This window comes from Actinia tenebrosa, unplaced genomic scaffold, assembly GCF_029948245.1.
Source record: "Actinia tenebrosa isolate PJP-AT-01 unplaced genomic scaffold, QUT_ActTen_1.0 PGA_scaffold5__44_contigs__length_20552954, whole genome shotgun sequence".
Classification (NCBI taxonomy): domain Eukaryota; kingdom Metazoa; phylum Cnidaria; class Anthozoa; order Actiniaria; family Actiniidae; genus Actinia; species Actinia tenebrosa.
This window is the reverse complement of record NW_028292582.1, coordinates 8,133,840-8,152,824: the sequence shown is the minus strand read 5'-3', so window position 1 is coordinate 8,152,824 and position 18,985 is coordinate 8,133,840. Positions and strand designations below refer to the sequence as shown.

At 33.9% G+C, this 18,985-nt stretch overlaps 1 protein-coding gene across 1 annotated transcript; it reads right to left on the bottom strand.

Moving 5' to 3' along the window:
- Positions 1–3,018: 3,018 nt before the first annotated feature.
- LOC116300523 (nuclear receptor subfamily 2 group E member 1-like) lies at positions 3,019–14,796 on the bottom strand. The gene is made up of 5 exons (XM_031709404.2): positions 14,614–14,796; positions 14,219–14,455; positions 5,424–5,776; positions 4,441–4,687; positions 3,019–4,023 (listed from the first exon to the last, which is right to left on the bottom strand). The coding sequence occupies exons 1-5, from the start codon at positions 14,669–14,671 to the stop codon at positions 3,782–3,784; spliced, it is 1,137 nt and encodes a 378-aa protein (XP_031565264.1). The 5' UTR covers positions 14,672–14,796; the 3' UTR covers positions 3,019–3,781.
- Positions 14,797–18,985: the final 4,189 nt, after the last annotated feature.

The following is an 18,985-nucleotide window of genomic DNA, read 5'->3' as shown; positions in this document are numbered from 1 at the left end:
AAGCTAATTATAAAAGGAAGATATATGTACAAGAATAAAAGATGATAGTAATGATATAATTACATGAATAAAAGGGAAAGAAGAAAAAAAGGGTAAAAATGTCATATTAAACAAAACGTTTTGCATTAATGGAGTCACTTTGCACATTAAGAGATGGTTTAAGTTTCTTGATAAAAAGCATTTCAAAGACAAGGCAATTAAATTTATTGTGACATTGTCACATGTGACATCAAATTTAATTGCCTTGTTTTTAAATTAACAGATCAAAAACAGTTTCGAGAAGCTGGAAACCGCTCCGCTACGCGTCGTGGTTCCCTACGCTCCTCTCGTGTTCTCTCAACATCCCACGTGTTTTGATCAGTGTATCAAACACAGATAACTGCTCCACTATAGACGCATATAGACTCGATCTATACATCCAGAGACATCAGTAATGTTCCACTCAAAGATATATTTAACATTAGTGTTTTTAAAGCTCGTTTTCATCCGTTCACGACAATAAAAGAGTCTAAAGTCTTTTCGAATTAATACGATAAGACTAAAATAACTTTGTGGATGCCAGAAATCCGAATTTCAGTTTCATTGACTAACAAAAAAAAATTCTTCGATTGCACGTTACGTCACCACGATTTTTCGGGGGAGCGTCGCTGCCCTTCAACAAAAGATTTCTTATTAGCATTCATTGTTAACGGCACCACAACGGCCGCCATGCTTTTGTACTTTAACTCTCTTGGGAATGCTTGCAACAAATCAATTGTAAATACAAAGTAAACAAGTGTAATTGCATAGATATTTAAACAGTTTGAGTAAAAAGAAGAAGAAAAAGAGTATAATAGATGCTCTCAAAGTAATTCCCCTGCACCTCCCTCCTCACCCTAGATCCGTTCCTGAAAGAGGCGGTTAAAGCCTTCACAAGTCAATTTTGATAAATATCTGAGAATTGGCTTCAAGTTAATTAAGTCAAGGTTCCTTGACATGAAAATAGATATAGATACCAATGATTTATACTGTATTTGATGGGTTCGATAGCAAGAAAAATGACCCCTTCCTTATCTATGACTTTCTATGCACTAATTTATTAGCTATTATTCTAAAAACAGCATTATATTTCCATTAACAGAGCGGTAAAGCCTTGTGGCTTAGAGCTAAGATTTCGGCGACACATAATGGTCGTTTTGTGGTAATATCTTGGGAAACAATTATCTTAATCATCGGATATTCGGCAGGAACGAAAGTAAAATGTCAAGCTATTAAAATAAGTATTAAACTTTATATCATCATATTCACTTCCTTCTTGCCACTTGGTTTTTCTATTTCTGTTTTTTTGGTTGTTTTGTTGTTATGTTTTGTTTTTCTGTGTAGTTTTCTGTTATATGTTATTTATTGTTATTTTATGTCTATGTTATTTCTGTTATGTATGTTATATGTTGTTATTTATGTTTGTTTTTATGTTTTTTGTTTTTTGTTATTTATGTTATGTTTATTTGTTTTATGTATTTATTTATTTGTAGTTTGTATATATTATGTATATGTTATGTTATGTTGTTAGATGATTCTGTTATGGTTATGTTATGTTATGTTTGTTATGTTTGTTATATTATGTTATATATGTTATATTATGTTATATTTGTTATATGTTATATATATGTTATATTATGTATATATGTTATTTATGTTCTATAGTTATTATGTTATATTATGTTATATTAGTTATTATGTTTATATTATGTTATTTATTTATTTAGTTATTAGTTATATTATGTTATAGTTCTATTTATTATATTATTTATATTAGTTTATTATGTTTTTCTGTTATTTATGTTATTATTATTTGTTTTTATTATATTTTTATGTTATTATTATGTTATATTATGTTATATTTTATTAGTATGTATATTATTTTTATTATTATTATTTTTTATTTGTTTTTTTTATTGTCTTTATGTTATATTATGTTATTTATATTTTTCTGTTATATTATGTTATATTATGTTATATTATATATTATGTCATTTATGTTATTTATGTTTATTATGTATCTTATGTTCTATTATGTTATTTATGTATATTTGTTTGTTCTTTTGTTATATTAGTGTTATATTATGTTTTTTTGTTTTTTGATTCGTTCTCTTCTGTTCTTTCTGGTCGGTTATTTGTTTCTTGTTTTCTGTCTCTTTCTTCTGTCTCTTGGTCTCGTTATTCTTTTATGCTTTTATACTTCTGTCTTTCTTTTCTCTTCTCTCTCTTACTTCTCTCTCTTCTCTTCTCTTTCTCTCTCTCTCTTCTCTTCTCTTGCTTTAGTGATTTCCTTCAACACCTATTCTATTCTCGTTCGTTCATTCGGTCCGGTCGATCACTCATTGATTCGTCCTTTCATTCCAGTAGTATTGTTTTCTATTACTTCTATTTTTGACAATTAAAAGAAACTAAAAAAGCTTGCACTTATTTATGTCTTTTATGCTGTTCACCATGTTTATTCAAACTTTTATTTGTCAATGAATTTATTATACTATAAATGTCGTTTTATTTTCTCTACAATAAACCAGCTAAAGAAGACTAAAAGTGTCTCAGGGCTTGCTAAAAATCACACACTTAGGTTTTCCTAAGTTATTATCGGGTGAGTGAATTTTTAAGTTAATTGAACGATCTTATTAGTTCTTGAGAACAAGTTACATAAAAGACATGCATCCATGCAAACATGCATGCATGCATCCATCCATCCATCCATCCATCCATCCATCCATCCATCCATCCATCCATCCATCCATCCATCCATCCATCCATCCATCCATCCATCCATCCATCCGTTCATTCATTCATTCATTCATTCATTCATACATTCATTCATCCATCCATTTATTCATTTATTCATTCATGCATTCATTCATTCATCCATCCATCCATCCATCCATTCGTTCTTTCTTTTTTTCTTTCTTTCTTTCTTTCTTTCTTACTACCCTTTCTCTTCATTATTTTTCTTTCTTTCTTCCAATTCTTCCCCTTTTTCTTTTCATTTTTTATTCATTTTCCCTTATATGTCTCATGCAATTCTTACATTAGTATTTTAACCAACATTAGTATTTCTTCCCAAGTTAGGACAAGATTTAAGTGTCTCTGTCATTGATACTTTTTAAATTTAGAAAATTTTGCTCCGAAACTCTTTTTAAGAAAAATAAAAATAAAATAACATTATGCTTTCCTCTCCTTCAACTAAGAATCAACTACTTTCCCAAACTCCAATTCAATAATTGAATGATAGCCACAGATTTGTTAGCCAAAGGCTGACTATTAAATGCAACCCCTTAAAAAACAAGGACAGATCGAGCCCGCGAGAACAATGCTGGTAGGACGTCAAGATGGAGTACTAATAATGGTTCGATACATTTTAAAATAAGATTTACAAAAGATTATGTCCGTAAGGAACATGGATACACTCAATAGAAGAATCGTTGTCGGGTTCAGAAACATAGAACATAGAAGCTGAGACCGAAATGGCACATGGCAAGTATGTTTATTAGATGCATGCTGTGACCGGCGACCCGTGGCATCATCCACTGTTTTTAATACGCGTTTGGCATTCTAAACCAACTGCATGGATGGCGTAAATGAATAAGTTATAATATAATTATGTCATTTTCCATGTGCCATTTCTGTCTCAGCTTCTATGTTCTATGTTTCTGAACCCGACAACGATTCTTCAATTAAGTGTATATTATCAATAGCGACTGATTGCTTAGGCGAACCAAAAGATCTCTTATTTTCTTGGTTTATCTTGTTTTAATCATTCATTCTTGAACATGTCGCTAAGCAGTCGTTCAATAGGAACACTACCAATAGTCTTTTTGAAGAATAATTCCTCAATCGCCAAAGCGCTGACTCTTCGTAGAGCAGGCAACAGGAGAAGCAGTCTTCCGAATCTTGCTACCTGGCTTGGATAAGATGTACGAATGTACTCGCCAAGCATGAGCTGAGCTTGGTCTTGTGTAGCCTCTATTTGTTCCGAATCCTTTAAGCCACACGTATCTAAAAAAAGACACCGTTAGAATAAATATTAGAATCTTGAATTAGGCGTACATCTATAAGCTATTCAGAGGTTGAGGAAAAAACTGGTTCGAGCTGGCATTGAAGAGCATTGTGGGGGTGTTTAAGGGGAAATATAGTTACAAGATGGCGGCTAGCCTATTTCGTGCCTCAAAACCTACAGCCCCAAAATGCACTGCAATGCCAACTCGACCCAGTTTCTCTCTCAACCTCGGAATGGCTAATGCTAAAAGGACTTAATTTGGAAGAAGCACTCTGATTGGCTAAAATTAAAATAATTGAACAGTCACGGAGCTCTTCATTGTTATCAGTTAAGAATAAGAATGCGTGACTTAGTTTGAAACGAGCAAAAACATTCCTTATCCAACACCGTCACCATCACGAAATCTTCATACTTACTAGGTTTGAACAATACGATGGCCTTCAAACAAGCATATTCAGTCGAGTCCACCCCAAAAGCTTTAAATTTATTTACTGCTTCCTGCAACGTCCGCACAATTGCCATGACGTCAACGATTTTTTCCGGGGGCGTGTTGTCCATGTGCATTCCTGCTGCGGCAAGAATAGGCGCGATTTCTAGTGGCATAGACCACTGACTTGCCCCTAGAAGGAACAGCTCTCTCCAGCTTTCCTCTAGTAAAGTAACCTGTAGATAAAACAGGAAATGAATTACATTCCTACATAACTTGTGACGCACTTCCGGGAACAAGTCCTATCGCTTCCCACTTGACAATAACTGGAACCTTAAGCAATAATTTCTCATAATTCAATATAATTAGCCGTTTCAAGGTTGAGGAAAGTTGGGTCGAGTTAGTATTGCAGTGCATTGTGGGATTGTTTTTTAAGAGGACATGTTTCAAGGATGGCGTCTATTGATATCTTGTCCCCCAAAACAGTCCCAAAATGCACTTCAAGTCTAACTTGACCCAATGTTCCAACCTTGAAACGGCTAATTATTTTGATCTAGTCGCAAATTCAAAACATATTGTTTGTTGTGTTTTTTTTTTTGTTTTTTGTTTTTTTCTGAGCTAGGAAACCTTTCAAGCCTTTTCTATCATCACTCATGGCGGTGGTGACATGGCGGCCATGTTGGAAGCTAATAAGAAATACTTTGTTAAAGTGTATATCAAGGAAATTTTTTAAACTACGCTTCAAAATGTAACCCCTTCTTGAATTTACGTCATCTCATTTGCATATTGATATTTCAAATGTCTATACCTCTGAAAAGAGAGGTCCACATACAAAAATACTGCAACCATACTACTACACTGTTCACATATAAGTGATTTTGAAAATTTTTTTTTCCCCTTGATATACACTTTAAATACCGCCAAAATGGCGGCGATGACCTAGCGTGCAAACGAACTCATAATGTTTTATACCTGGTCACGGAACGGTAGACTGATAAACGAAGGAATATTTCTTGCCCATTTGACGGACATAAACAAAAGCTTTGCAGCCGCTTCACAGACGGTGTCTGGACTTGAATAATACATTGAAACTGACAAATCAGTCTGCAACGTGATTGGTTTATACTCCAGTCCTAGATCAAAGTCCCCTGACGGAACAGCACATCCCTCCATATGAGGCTCGGCTGCTAGGAGCGTGTTCATGAAACCATTCGGCCCCTGAGGCGCATGCGTAACGCTGACTAGATCCAGTCTATCTTGAGCTTCTTTGAGCATCTTTTGTTTGCGTAGAGTTGAACTTCTGGGTCCGCGCTCATGCTGGACAGCTGTAAGATAAAGATAGTAAAAAACCTTTTATTTTCTAAAAAATTTATCCTACACAACACGAGAAAATATTAATGTTACTAAGTGCTAGAACGTATTTTTCAGGTATTGACCAACAAGTTACACCCGAGAACTTCTGCAAAGACCTATTTACCTTAATTGGGAGTAGTGTTTTCCCATTTTAGACTTAATGTCATTCTCTAGAGTATTATATCTTTGTTAAATGGCTGCACATGACAAGACACATGAATGTGGACATAACTTAAACAAAGAATCTTATTCTCAAGGGAATGAAACGCGGTCTGAAATGGGAATCCATTACACCCTGGGAAAAGAAGCATTTTTTAATGCGAAATACCGCGTCGGGCTCCCTGTGCTGCCTAAGAGCTCGACGCGACATGCAGACTGAAAACCCGGTAATTTCGGTTCATTAATAGACAATAAAACAGTGCCGCTGCGAGGTCAATCAAGCCATAACTAAATGATATAAACAGTAGTAAAGAAAGGTATGATTGTAATGGCTTACACGTAGTAATAAAGCCTTATTCAGTTCAACCAAATCGATTTAATTTCAGTGTTAATGCTATTAATAAATATAACCACAATTTCCCCCTCGAAGCATAAAAGTCCTAGTTGCGTACAAAAACAAAGCTAGCTTTACTAAAAGCTTGAAATTAAAGGCTTAATGGTTTAAGTAACTATTTTGAACCGTATGTGAATTTATTCCCTGGCTCTAAGTATGTGTAGTACGACGGACGCATTGCCACTTGAAACTTTCTTTGCGTAGTAACAGAACCCTTTGAAAATAATCTTGGAAAAGGAAAATACAAAAAAATTGAGAATGGTGTTTGATGAATATCAATACTTTTGTTAGAAGAAGCTTTAATCTAGTAACACTAAAATGCAAATGCGGAGCCAAAACTGGCAAAAAAATTTAGAAATAAATAATGTACGCCGTAAAGAGAAAAGAAACCGTTACTGGCTCTTGGGAACTTGAGCTCTTAACTTCGTGGGAGTTAAAAAAAAAACGTTTTCTTTATAGTCTGCATAGCACTGAGTAACTTTTAATGAACAATAAAAAAGCCATGCCAGTTGTTAGTGAGGTTTCCAACCAAGGTCAAGTCGAATCGGAGCTTTATTTGTCTTAAATCAGGTGGCCTACGAAGAAAAAGCAGTCTTAAATGTCCTGGTCTTAAATCAATGATAATAAGTTTGTTGGAAATGAAAGTCATTCATTTTATCCTAACTCGGTAGAAGAATTTATCTTAAACGAATTCTGATTGAATTTCACAGGAATGAAGATTTGAATTCACAAAATATAACGAGCACAAGAATGTTTAAGCTTTCTTTATCCTTCAAAGTCCCTTGCCGAAACTACTTCGGAAAACGCTCTAATCACAGAGCGCCGTTTATAGGGGAAAGTAATTCTCCGAAACTTTTATCTTATTCATTTCATAATGCTAAGAAAAAGAGCTTTGAAACATTTGTCCAGTGTTATTGATATTAGGAGATTTGAGAAACCATTCAATGTCTTTGAATCAAAAAGTTTTATTGCGACGTCTCGCTGGGACCATTCAATTTTTGAAACCACAGGCCATAAACTAATACCTATGATACGACAAGACTTCTTATTCAAATAAACTAAAAATAGATACGATATTCCGTTAATTGCTGTAAAAAGACTCCAGTTTTAAATACTGCTAAGGTTGGGGCGCGCGAAAGTACATTTACAGATACAAATCATCTTCAAGCCTATGTTCTATCGCCACATCTTCCTAAACTAATTATGAACCGCTATTTTTTCATCTTTACCTTTAATTAACAACGGATAAAAACCACAAACACCACCATTAAATACTTTATGGTTTTAACATTTTAATCGCTATTGAACAAGCAAGCTTCTTTTTTCTCCTTTCGAGGGCTTCAAGTAGTTTATCAGTATTTGTGAGTTTTTCATCTTGTATTGAGAAGGGATCTGAGAGCTATATTGACTTGCTCTTGTTGTGAAGAATTGAGAATTCTGCGTTGAAATCGTCGTTCGACAAATACAAAAGATTACTCGTTTTTTAAAATTCTTTCGTAAAACAAAACGAAGTAAAAGAAAATAAGTTAGCTTCTTCACGATGAAGAGCGTCTCCATTTTCTCGGTTCTTCTCACCCAGTTAATAAACGCCTTTAATTTCAATAGTTACTTTTTCGTTTGGAGAAAACTATGTGTGTTATTTGTCATTATACTATACTCCTTGTATGCTTTCAGTATACCTTTTGAAAAGAGTTTCATTACAAAAGCTCAGCTAGGGGTAAGAAACAAGATGAATATTTCATAATAAAGTTAAAAGAAGAGAGCACCTTTAAGTTCTTTATTCCCCAGCCGTTTGTGTCTTTATTTTCACTCACCGCTGCAGTAAGCGACCTACAAGAGACCTTGCTTCTATATACGATCCTCCCAAACTACATTACAAATAAACCTTTTGCAGTCGTATGAACTGTGTAATTGTTCAGTAAATTTAAGAAACTAACGCCCCTCTTAGGTGCTTTCCAATCCAGCTACCATTAAGTATTGTGTTTGTATACCCCCAGGGCGCGAATAAAATACTATTCACGAGTTCTTATCTGGCGATCTCTGGCGATGCTTTATTAACCTACAATTGTTTGTTTTAGACTAGTGGGTTATTTTCGACCGAGTTGACAAAACACTTTTGTTTGATTTTTATTGAACATTGTGGTAAACGATTAATCTATATCATAAAATGATATATTGTGGTTTTCAGACGAGAAAAGAATGGAATTTTCCTAAAGAGTTTATGTTTTTCTTTGATCATAGTCGTTCGTTTAGTTTTCTTTCTTCGTGTGTTCAATTCGTTCCGTGCTGTTTTCGGCGCGTGCTCAAAACACACCAATCTATAAAGTAATTGTCTAACTTAATTTATTAATTTGTTCACACTTTTGGCTTACTCTTACAATCACCAGCTTTTAGCCATTGTTTCTTTTCAATTTTCTTCGTATTTTCTTGTAAATGGCCGAAGAGTGTGAATATGTGTTTACAATCCAACATATAATCAAAGGATATGGTATATTCACAGCCAAATATGAAAATTGCGATAAAACTACTTAAGACTGTTTTGAACAAACACGACGGTAAAAAAGAGTACTTGCTAATTTGCTAAAGTTTCGGACCGTAGATAACAGCGAAGGACTAGCCGAAGTGTTTAAAGCTTTTTCAATTTTATATTTATTCAATCGTTTAGGAAGCAAAGTCAATCGGCAAAAAAACAGATTTGCAAAGTCAAAAATCTTATATCCATTTGATTCTCTTCGAAATAAAAAATCGTATATATACCACTTATGCTTCTTTCTTTTTTCCCGAGATGAAGAATCACGTTCAAAATACTCGTAGATTAAAGAAATATAAATTGAAATATAAGTAAATACAACAAAAATAAAACAGGTTTGGAAAACACGATACGAACAAGAATATAAACCAGGTTTAGTAGATATAAATTACTGAAGGAATTAGAAAGATTGAAACGAGAAAAAGTATTCGAGTAAGGAAACAATAAGGTCGATAATTTTTACAAAAAAGATAATGTTATCACTGAACTAATATGATAGAATTCGCTAAATACCATCGTATAACAACAATGAAACTGAAAACGGGGTGGAAATATTTTTGATTTCTAAAGATAAATGGTGAATGAATGGTGAAATGTTTTACTAAGTTCACACCTTTAGTTCAAAGCAATCTTTAAAATCTAGACTATTTGGCAGAGATGTTTGGCAGAGATATTTGGCGTTAAGTAAACAATGAAGTAACAATGTAACTAATGCTGCATTATAAACTAGCTCTCCGAGTCCTGCTCGATAAATACACCTGTGCTCATGTATATTATCGAAGAAAAAACGTAAAGAAATTATGAGAAATAATAAAAATATATCTAAAACTATTAAAAATATATCTAGAACTATGGCTAACTAGCGCAAGCTATGTGATCAGGCCACAAACTATCCTAAAATTTCTGGCATATATCTGTACACACACACACAGCTTCTGAACAACAAGATAGACGAATTTAACGAGTTGAATCGCGTTGGAAAAAATATATATATAACTTCGTGACTTTGATGGAATTTTTTTTACTGATTTGTTGAAAAAATATGTGTAAGAAATTATGGGATAGCTTTGAATGTAAAAAATTATCTACATACTTTTATTTTGGCGTACATTTGTCTATCTGAGCATTCTTATATTTGTATAATGTACGAGTGTGTGTCTTCATTGGTGAAAACAGATATTTTTGGTAGTGAAAATCAGGTATTTTCAGAGACAAAACACATCTCCGTAGATCTGAATTCATGTTTAATATAATAGCCAGTGAAACAATACAAAAAAGAATAAAAAAATAATTAACGAACGTTTACAAGAAGACAAGAAATTGTTCAAAAATAAGCCTTGAGGAATTGCTCAACGACATTTCGATTAACGTCGAAAGCTGTAGCGTTTTTTAGTCGAATTGTTTGTTTTTCTTTAAACGAATTGATACGAGAATAAAAGAAATATTTTATTATATTTTTGTGCGTGCCGTAAGCTTAGATACATGATAATTAACGCGGAGAGAAGATATACGTAAGGAAGGCTTTTTTTTACGTAAATTCGAGCCATATTGGGTGGCATGGATGGCGTAATGGTTTACCGCTCGCCTCTCATCAATAGGGTCCGGATAATTCGAGCCCCGGCTCAGACTGGATCATATGTGAGTTGAGTTTGTTTGTTGTGTTGTTCTCTCTATTGCCACACGAGGATTTTCTCCGGGATCTCCGGTTTCCTCCCTCCGTAAAAAGCAACATGTGAGTCGAGCGTTGTATGTTGTAAATATAGAATGTAGTGGTAGTGCGTGTGGAGGGAACCTCACGGAAGAGCCCCGTATGGGGAGTGGCGGTTGTAAAGAATATATTTCTCTTCTAAAACAGTTTAAATACTGTTAAAAAAAGTTAGACCGAATATATATTTGGTAACACTTATTGGTTATCATAGACAGAATTGTGGAAAATTTTCCCCTTCTTGTTGTCAAACGATTGTAAATTTTTTCGTACAACACGGTACACTTAAAAGCTACAACTCTTGACCTACAATGTAAAAAAAAGTTAAAAAGTTGAATCGCTTTAGAGAGAACTGATTGTGGAATTGAGCTTCCTGACTTTAAACTAACCTTTCTCAAATTGAGTATTTTTATGAGAAAGCTCAATAGTTCCTCTTTTTTTTTTTTTTTTTTTTTTTTTTTTGAAAAATGAATTGGTTTGGGAAGGAATTTTAAACTAAGAATTTTAACTTTTCATTGGTTCAATGTTTTGCGATCGAGGCTTTAGCGAGAATTTGAATTTTATAATTTTAAGCATTTTTTTTTTTGTTAGAGTTCGGTTTGATGATAAAATATAAATGTCTTAACGAACTCATTTTTGGGTCATGAAGTTGATTCTGTCCTTAGGACACGATTCCTTCAACGACCTTTTTAAAAGTGAAAATGAATGTCTTCCGAAACCAAAAATACTAACTTTAATTTCTATCATAATGGTTATCATCAGACGTTTGTCCATTTACTCCCCCATAACTTTGCAAATAACGAGTTCCAAAAGTTGCATGAATTTCAAATAAAAGCATAGTTTAGGACTATATATTATACATATAACATTTTGTTCAAAATAAGTTATTTTATTCTTAAAAGCGATGACGCACTGTGTTCATACTTTTTGAGTCTAAATTAATGTACACGTTTCTGACGCGAAACTGGGCCCAACCCGGTTTGAACAATCAATACTTATACTTATTGAAAAGCCAATAAAACATTTTTAAAAAATAAGACTTTAAGAAAAATTTTGTATGTTTTTGATGATTTTTTAAAACGCGAAAATTTGATTAATCTATTCGTTTGATTATTATTTGAACTTTGATCGCTGGGCCGAACCAAATTCAGTTCATTTGAGAGTGAGTCCTTTTGTGAGTTTGGGACGAAGTCATTGGAAAACGTTGGTATGAAAAAGCAGTTTTTCATGCATCGTTAAAAGACAAAAAAAGGTTTCCTTGTGGAAAAAAAAAAATAGTGCTTGAAATTTCAGAGGTTTTAAAAAATAACTGTAGGTTTTTTTCAGACGCTGTTTGTGGGTTTTACCGAGAATAAAGCAAAGGGTGTTAATTACACCTAGAATCGGCAGCTTTTCCTCGTATCGTGAAGCATTTGCTGATAAATTAACTGTAAAAAAATTACCTTTCCATATGAAATCTATTTTCAAAGAAAGGCTAAGAATGCCTGAGGTTGATTCGACCTGAATAATTTACTATTTCTTTATAGTGAAGTGCGAAAGACCAGCAAAGAATGGGCCTAGACTCTGTCATGAAGATAGGAAAGACCAAAGATTACTAGGGCCAGCGCCCGTCGATTCTTGATTGTTTTTGAGGTTTAAGGTAAAAAAATCATTGAAATAGTTATTTCCTTAGCCTTTTAAGCCAAAACATTAAAAGCATTTCTGGTATTAATGGTTAATGAAGCTATTCAATGAAGTTCCTCTTCTAAGACCTACAAACAAACGAAGAGATTTTAACGAGGAATTCCTCTTCACACCTTGGCTATCCGCTCACAAAATCGGCTAAAATGTTGAACAATTATTCAATAAGTAAAGGAAATTTCTAAATGGACCCACAAAATGAAATATAGAAGCCAGCAAATCCTTTAGAAAAAAGAAACAAAGAAAAAAGGAAATCGAAATGTGCTTTCCAACGTTAAAATAGAAGATCGATGTAAGTAACCTAGACATCCTTTTTTTCGACAAATGGCTTCCATTTCGCCCTCCCCGGTTAAGCATTCTTGACTTTTAAAAGTGTCTTTCTGACATGCCTTGGTAATTTAGTTCAAAATCAATGCTTTTTAAGACAACAGCTTCTGAATAATGCACTTTTTTTCTTTTATCTTTTATAATAAGCCATTTTTGGTTTTTACCCCGTTTAGCGGGTTCAAATAAGTGTCTCAATCTTTTCGCCATTAGCGCATTTTCTAACAGATTATATCAAGAAGCAAATTATATTATATATAGAAAAGTAATTCTTGTAGCTTTTCAGTCAAGCAAGACTTAAAATGCTAGTTGCTTTTTTTGAATAAATCAAAGGAGTCAGAATGATTCTGTTTTTGTAAGGTTACCTCGAGATAAAGTGATTTTCACGACAAACTATACGAAAGAAAGCTTTGGAAGTAAGGTATTTCCGTTGGTGTTATCGAAAGCCCACTGATAGACCAGTGTTCACCTTTCATATCCCAATGCTTTTAGCCATCTAGTGACGGATCTATGATTACTTCCAATCAGTATTTCAAAGAATCAACTGAATCAAGATTTTCTGACTCAAAATGACTTGCACATTGATATCGTCAACCAAATGGAATTGAAATTGTTTTGGTTGAGAGCTGACTTAGTCCATTCAAATCATTTTTCCCCCACAATAATTTATCACCATAAATCTTCAGGAGGAAAAAAGGTTCAATTATTCGGAATGAATTCTAGAAGCATATAAAATCTTCCTTGAAAAATTAAATACAAGGTCATCACTCACTACGGATAATTTCTATCTTGAAATCCACGTCATTTGCTGGCTAAATGTCAATGCTGAAGGCATCTATTCTTACTCAGTTATAAAGAATAGGCACTTCTCCTAGGATCATTTGTCTACGACTTAAAAGTTAATTTGCTTTTTCCCTCGCTTTTCCAACGTTTTTTTAATCTTTGACATAGTTAACGTGGGTTTTAGCAAAAGCAATTTCGCCGGCAAATTAGTTTATGGTCGTAAATATATCAAGAAAGCAAGGATCATTCACGAATTCATGCCAATGGCACACGTATAGATAGATGATATTCTAGGGGATTTTCCACAGAAATGCCCAGAAAATCTTCAATCGGGCCCCATTGTGTCTTCACTAAGAACACGAATAGATAATAGTATGAGTAACTGCATCAGCTTCTAATATCTCATAAATGCCTCGGGTGCCATTCAAACAGTAGTTTAAATAAGAAATAAGAGAGCCCTGCCGGCTTCTAAATATCTCAGCCGTGTTTATTCTTCCCGGCAAATTGGAGGGAGATTAAATACATAAAAGAATACTAAGCAACGAAAGGAATCTCATCCCCACAGGGATACCAACGACAAAAACAAAAAAACTTTATTATTTTGCCCAAATTTTTCTTGCAATGTCGGTTTTTTTTATTTCAACTTTTTTTTTTTTTTTTTGATAGAACTCGATTTTGGAACTCCGCTAAGAAGTTAATGTTGTTCAAAGTGTTTAAAAAGAGGCTAGTGATTTCAGTTAACGTTTAGCTAATAAAGTCAACAAGCTTGGAATTTCAAGGCAGCACAGGATGTTATTGTCAAAATTGCTAGCAATAACTTGATAATATAGTTTACATACCATCCTTGTTCATGTTCACGTCAAAGCATTTCTTCAGACGACAGGAGCGACATTGATTCCGGTGAATCTTATCCACTGGGCAGCTACCTTTGCCGTTGGTTGCGCGACAGGTATAGCTACGGTTTCGTCTAATACTTCTCTTGAAGAATCCACTGCACCCATCGCAGGCATATATGCCATAATGCTTCCCCGACGAACGATCACCACATACTTTACATGGAATGTCCAAAAGTCGACCTATATACATATATATATATTGACCGATTATGTCAAGTTGGTACAGTTTTGAGGTACATTTTCAAGAAGTTTTTTTCAAAAACTAGCAATTATTATAATATTATTATTATTACTGCATTATTATTATTTCGTAAAATAAGATTAGATTTCATAGTTACCATTTGATTTCTTGTCTGCTTTTTCGTCAATAGAGGAGTACTCCGAATCGCTATTCATCGTTCTACTAGAGTTAAATGATTCCAGTGAAGTGAGCTTTCTGCAGCCCCTCTTGAAACCTTCCTCAAGTCTATTTCGATGTGTGTGTGTGTGTCTTTATTAGTGCATCCAATGCTATACCACAAAGCCTTATTTAGAATCCCGACTCTGATTGGTCAATTTTGTATTGTCAAAGTTACTTTTTAAAAATGGTCCGATTCGCCAAAGTTTGTACCTGTCTTTGATTTGAACGTGTGAAATGTCCCGTCTCTTTTTCTAGAGAATATGTCTTTTCCAAAACAATGACTTTATTACCCCGGAAGATGCAGAGAAGAAGAAAAACTAAGAGAGTAATGAATATTTTTAGGATTTTAGGATGGTTTTCGTTCGTGATTTGTGAAGGTACTGACAGACTGCAGTCGAAACAACAACACTTAACTTCTTACTGACTTTAAAGAAACGAGTTTTGATTTCATGATAAAGATGCACGGGCTCAAAAGAAGTAAAGAATGGCTCGCTATCGGTGTTGAACGGACTGAACTCTCTAAATCACGCAATGTACTCCGAGGAAGAAAGATAGCATTTCCGTAGCGATATACTTAGAGTTTATTTCGACTATCTTGAAATTCTAATCGCCTGGCTACAGGGATTGGTCTATGACTCGATAATCTACCAGCCGGCTGACTCCCCAAATGTTTTCGCGCCTTTGAAAATAAGCCGAAAAAGCAAAAGATTTCTCCAAAGCGTCTCAGCCAATCATGAGTCGAGTTATTGTGACATGCGTGCGCGGGTTGACCAATCCCGTGGGAGTATTTTTCCCCACACGTGTAAACGGATAGCAAAAAAACACAAAGAATGAATGAGGAATCGTTGTCAGTGTTTTAATGGCTTCTTTATGGCGCACCTGCTAATAGCAAAACAGGAATTATTGGTGTATATAAGCTGCATTGTGTATATAACTGATCTTCTATTAGCGCCAGCTGGATTTAACGAAAATCGAGCCCTCTCTCTTCCACACTTCACAGCACTACCGTACCAACACGTCACGAACACAACAGGACAAATCCAACGGTTCCGTTGTTTGGACAACGTTTTAGCTAATGATTTAAAACGTTGGGAATTATTTTTACGTTTTTCACTCTTCAATTAGAACGTTTATTTTCTATTCATTGTTTTTAGGAAAAGCAATTAGCAGATCTGAAGAGAATAGGGGGTCGCGTGTCTGTCATTATCACTTCTGGACAACAAGGAAAACAGACGACCTCTGTTTGCGTATTTACCCCAATTACAACAAATAAACTTGCTGAATATCGAACGCGGTTGTCAGTCAAAAATGGAGTTCCGAGCTCGAATTTTAATTTTTTTTTTTCTTTCTTTTTGCCCTGAATTTTCTTTCTCAATTCAAGAACCTTGTTGAAAAACGTTTTTTAAATGACAATTATAAGATGTAAAGCGCTTTATATTGTGAATGTCAATGCAATCCATCATGCTTTACGTAATTAAGACTTAAGGTGTAAAACGACCATAAAAAAGAGTGATGACTTCACGGATTTGCCGTCGGTTGATGGTGAATAAAGTGCTCGTTCCATATCAAAGTTGTAGCCAAACGGAACCGTTTTCAGACCGCGCAGTGAGTGAGCTTTGCACTCATATTTAGTGAAACATGAAATACACTTAAGCTAACTAGCTGGCTAAATGAATATCAAGTGCTTGGCTTCTGTTAAAGCGAATAAAAATTTGCTTAAACCAAACAGACTCATGAATCTCTGTGACAGTCAGTCCCACGAGACGTACAAACCAAACCAAACAAATGAGGAAAAAGGAAAAAAGGAAAAGAAAAAATAGAATAATGCGAGATGAAATCAAATATACCTCGAAAACATAGGTATGAAATTAATAGATTTTACGAGTTTTGGATATATATATATAAAATCTATATATCCCACAGAGACGTGAAAAAGAATTTGTTTTTCAAATGCTAAAAAAATAGAGTTAGGTGTTTAGGTCATACGCGCTAAAGAGTGCTCAGTTTATACGTCCAGCTTGCCAGAGGGAAGTAAAGCACACTTGCTTACAAATTGATAAAAATCTTATAAAAACTTTGCAATAGCGTAACACCAAATACAATCAAGCCGTCTTGAAGACACATTCCCTGATTTTATCCAAAAAAATGCATTATTTACTTAGAAAATTATGTAAACTCGTGAGTGAAGACCTAACGAGTAAATCTGATTATTTGAAAGTCTGTATTTATTGAATTTAAAGTCGTTACATACTTCATTTAAACATTTCGCACTTTTCAATGTTTATATTTGAGTATATGCTTTGTAAATATTGACAAAAAATAGAGTTAAGAGAATGGAAAAAGCGTTTTTTCCCCGTGGGAATGTCGAACTCTATAACATATAAAATGTTTGGGATTTTTTAAAGTAATTTGTGTTTGTCGTTTGAATTAACAAACAAAGTCCATTCGTTAGTCTAATAAAGTGTTTATCAGCTCGGAACTTTGGTTTGATAGTAAGGAGTGTCGTTAAACCACAAGACCAGGTTTTTTTTAGGTGATAATATGTACAGTATTATCTAGCTTGTTAGAGCCTTGAAACACGCCGAACGACTTTACTTTTTGCATAAAATCAAATCGGTAAAATATACCATAAAAAAAAGACACGAAAACTCCTGCCTAATTGAAATTAAACGTCCGGACATTGAATACCCATTTGATCCAAACAGTTATCAACAAATACAATGCAAAGCAAAAAGAAATAAAATCTGCCTTAATTTCCTTCCATAATTATTCAATGTTTTCCATTTTTTCTCCAAGAACCGACATCGTTAACTCCAGATCTCAGAAAATGGGCTTTTTAGAGCGTATTTTCAAGCTTTATCGACAAGTTCTGACTTAAAACATTTTATCTTGAACATGACATACAAATCTCTGTTTAGAGGCGTATCAAATCAGTTTAAAAGAATAGTATTTTGAATGGAATTTTCTAAGCAACACAAAGCTAGAATCGACGATGATTAGTCAATTAATACATATAATAGCTTCTAAATCAGATTTGAACATCTAAATCAGTTGTTTCAATATTAATGAGGATTACGAATTGATCATGAACCGGCTCTAAAAACACCAAAAATACAAATACATAAAATACAAAGTCTGTTTTCTAACCAAAATTTGCTCAAGGGAAACTGTAAATATCTATCATTAATTTCCTCATTTTTTTTAGAAAATTTTAAACTTCATGTTCGTAGAAAATAAAAATCAATTAGTCTTCGCACGTCCCCAAATACAAATGTAGTTTATGATTGTGTATTTTTCGTGAGTATAAAAAGAGAAATTTTGAGGCAACCGTATCTTTTTGAAAACAAATATTATTGTTTTCAATAAATATTCTACATATCATCCACCTAAATTTTGCAATTATGAAAAATTCTAGTAATTCCTGTTCGGGGAATAAGGTATTTTAACCCTAAAATCGATAGAAATTTTATTTATTTTTTCTTAATAAGAATATCATTGTTTTAAAATAAATAAATAAATAAACACAGATAGTCCAACGCAATCGTTTTTTAAGGTTTTTCCTGTAATTTTCGCTTTTGTAAAGCTAAAAATGTCGCCTCTATAATTTTCCAATCGGATATTTGTTATTGTAGATTCCTTTGTCATTTTATCGGTTTTCCTACAAAATAAGTATTGAAATAGCTCAAATTAAAGGTGCTGTGTGGTGTAGATGTTATTGTTGGAGGGATGTATATCATTTAGACTGGACCAGGACTGGACAGATAACAATGACATTTCGGTAATGTGTCCATAGGCCTTGCGATAAGTGTTGAAGGTAAAAGATCGGATCGCGATAGGACTGATAGCAAGAGGTCAGCGTTAATATACATGACTGAAAAGTGTCTAACATCATTGGAAAAAATTGCCCATACATTTGGAATATTTGCTCTTTCCCGGTCTTTTTCCTCTCTTTCCAAAGCAAAAGGTTGTTCTTAAAAGTAAAGTTATATAGCACAAGTAAACTGTGTGACAAAAAATCCTAAATGACCCGTAAATCTTCTGTTCTTTCGCTAACTAGTAGTTAGCGTGTTTTCGAGGCTACGAAACCTAAGAAACCATAAGAGGCGAATGTATAGCCAACAGATAGTATGAGCTTATAAAATCAGCAAAAATACGGTTCTGAATTTTAACAAATTCCTATGAATTATATACCAAAATGTTCAGGAAAGCCCGGGGTTTTCAAATCCACTTCTGTTTTTTTGACAGGTTCTGTTTTATATCAAGGAGAGACGATTTTCTAGCTTGACCCCGGTTATGTCATGCATTTTCTC

Coding starts and splice junctions, on each gene's coding strand:
- LOC116300523 (XM_031709404.2), bottom strand. CDS start 14,671: ATGAATAGCGATTCGGAGTACTCCTCTATTGACGAAAAAGCAGACAAG. Junction 14,456..14,613: donor AGCAGACAAGAAATCAAATG/GTAACTATGAAA, acceptor ATATGTATATAG/GTCGACTTTTGGACATTCCA. Junction 5,777..14,218: donor CGTGAACATGAACAAGGATG/GTATGTAAACTA, acceptor TTTATCTTACAG/CTGTCCAGCATGAGCGCGGA.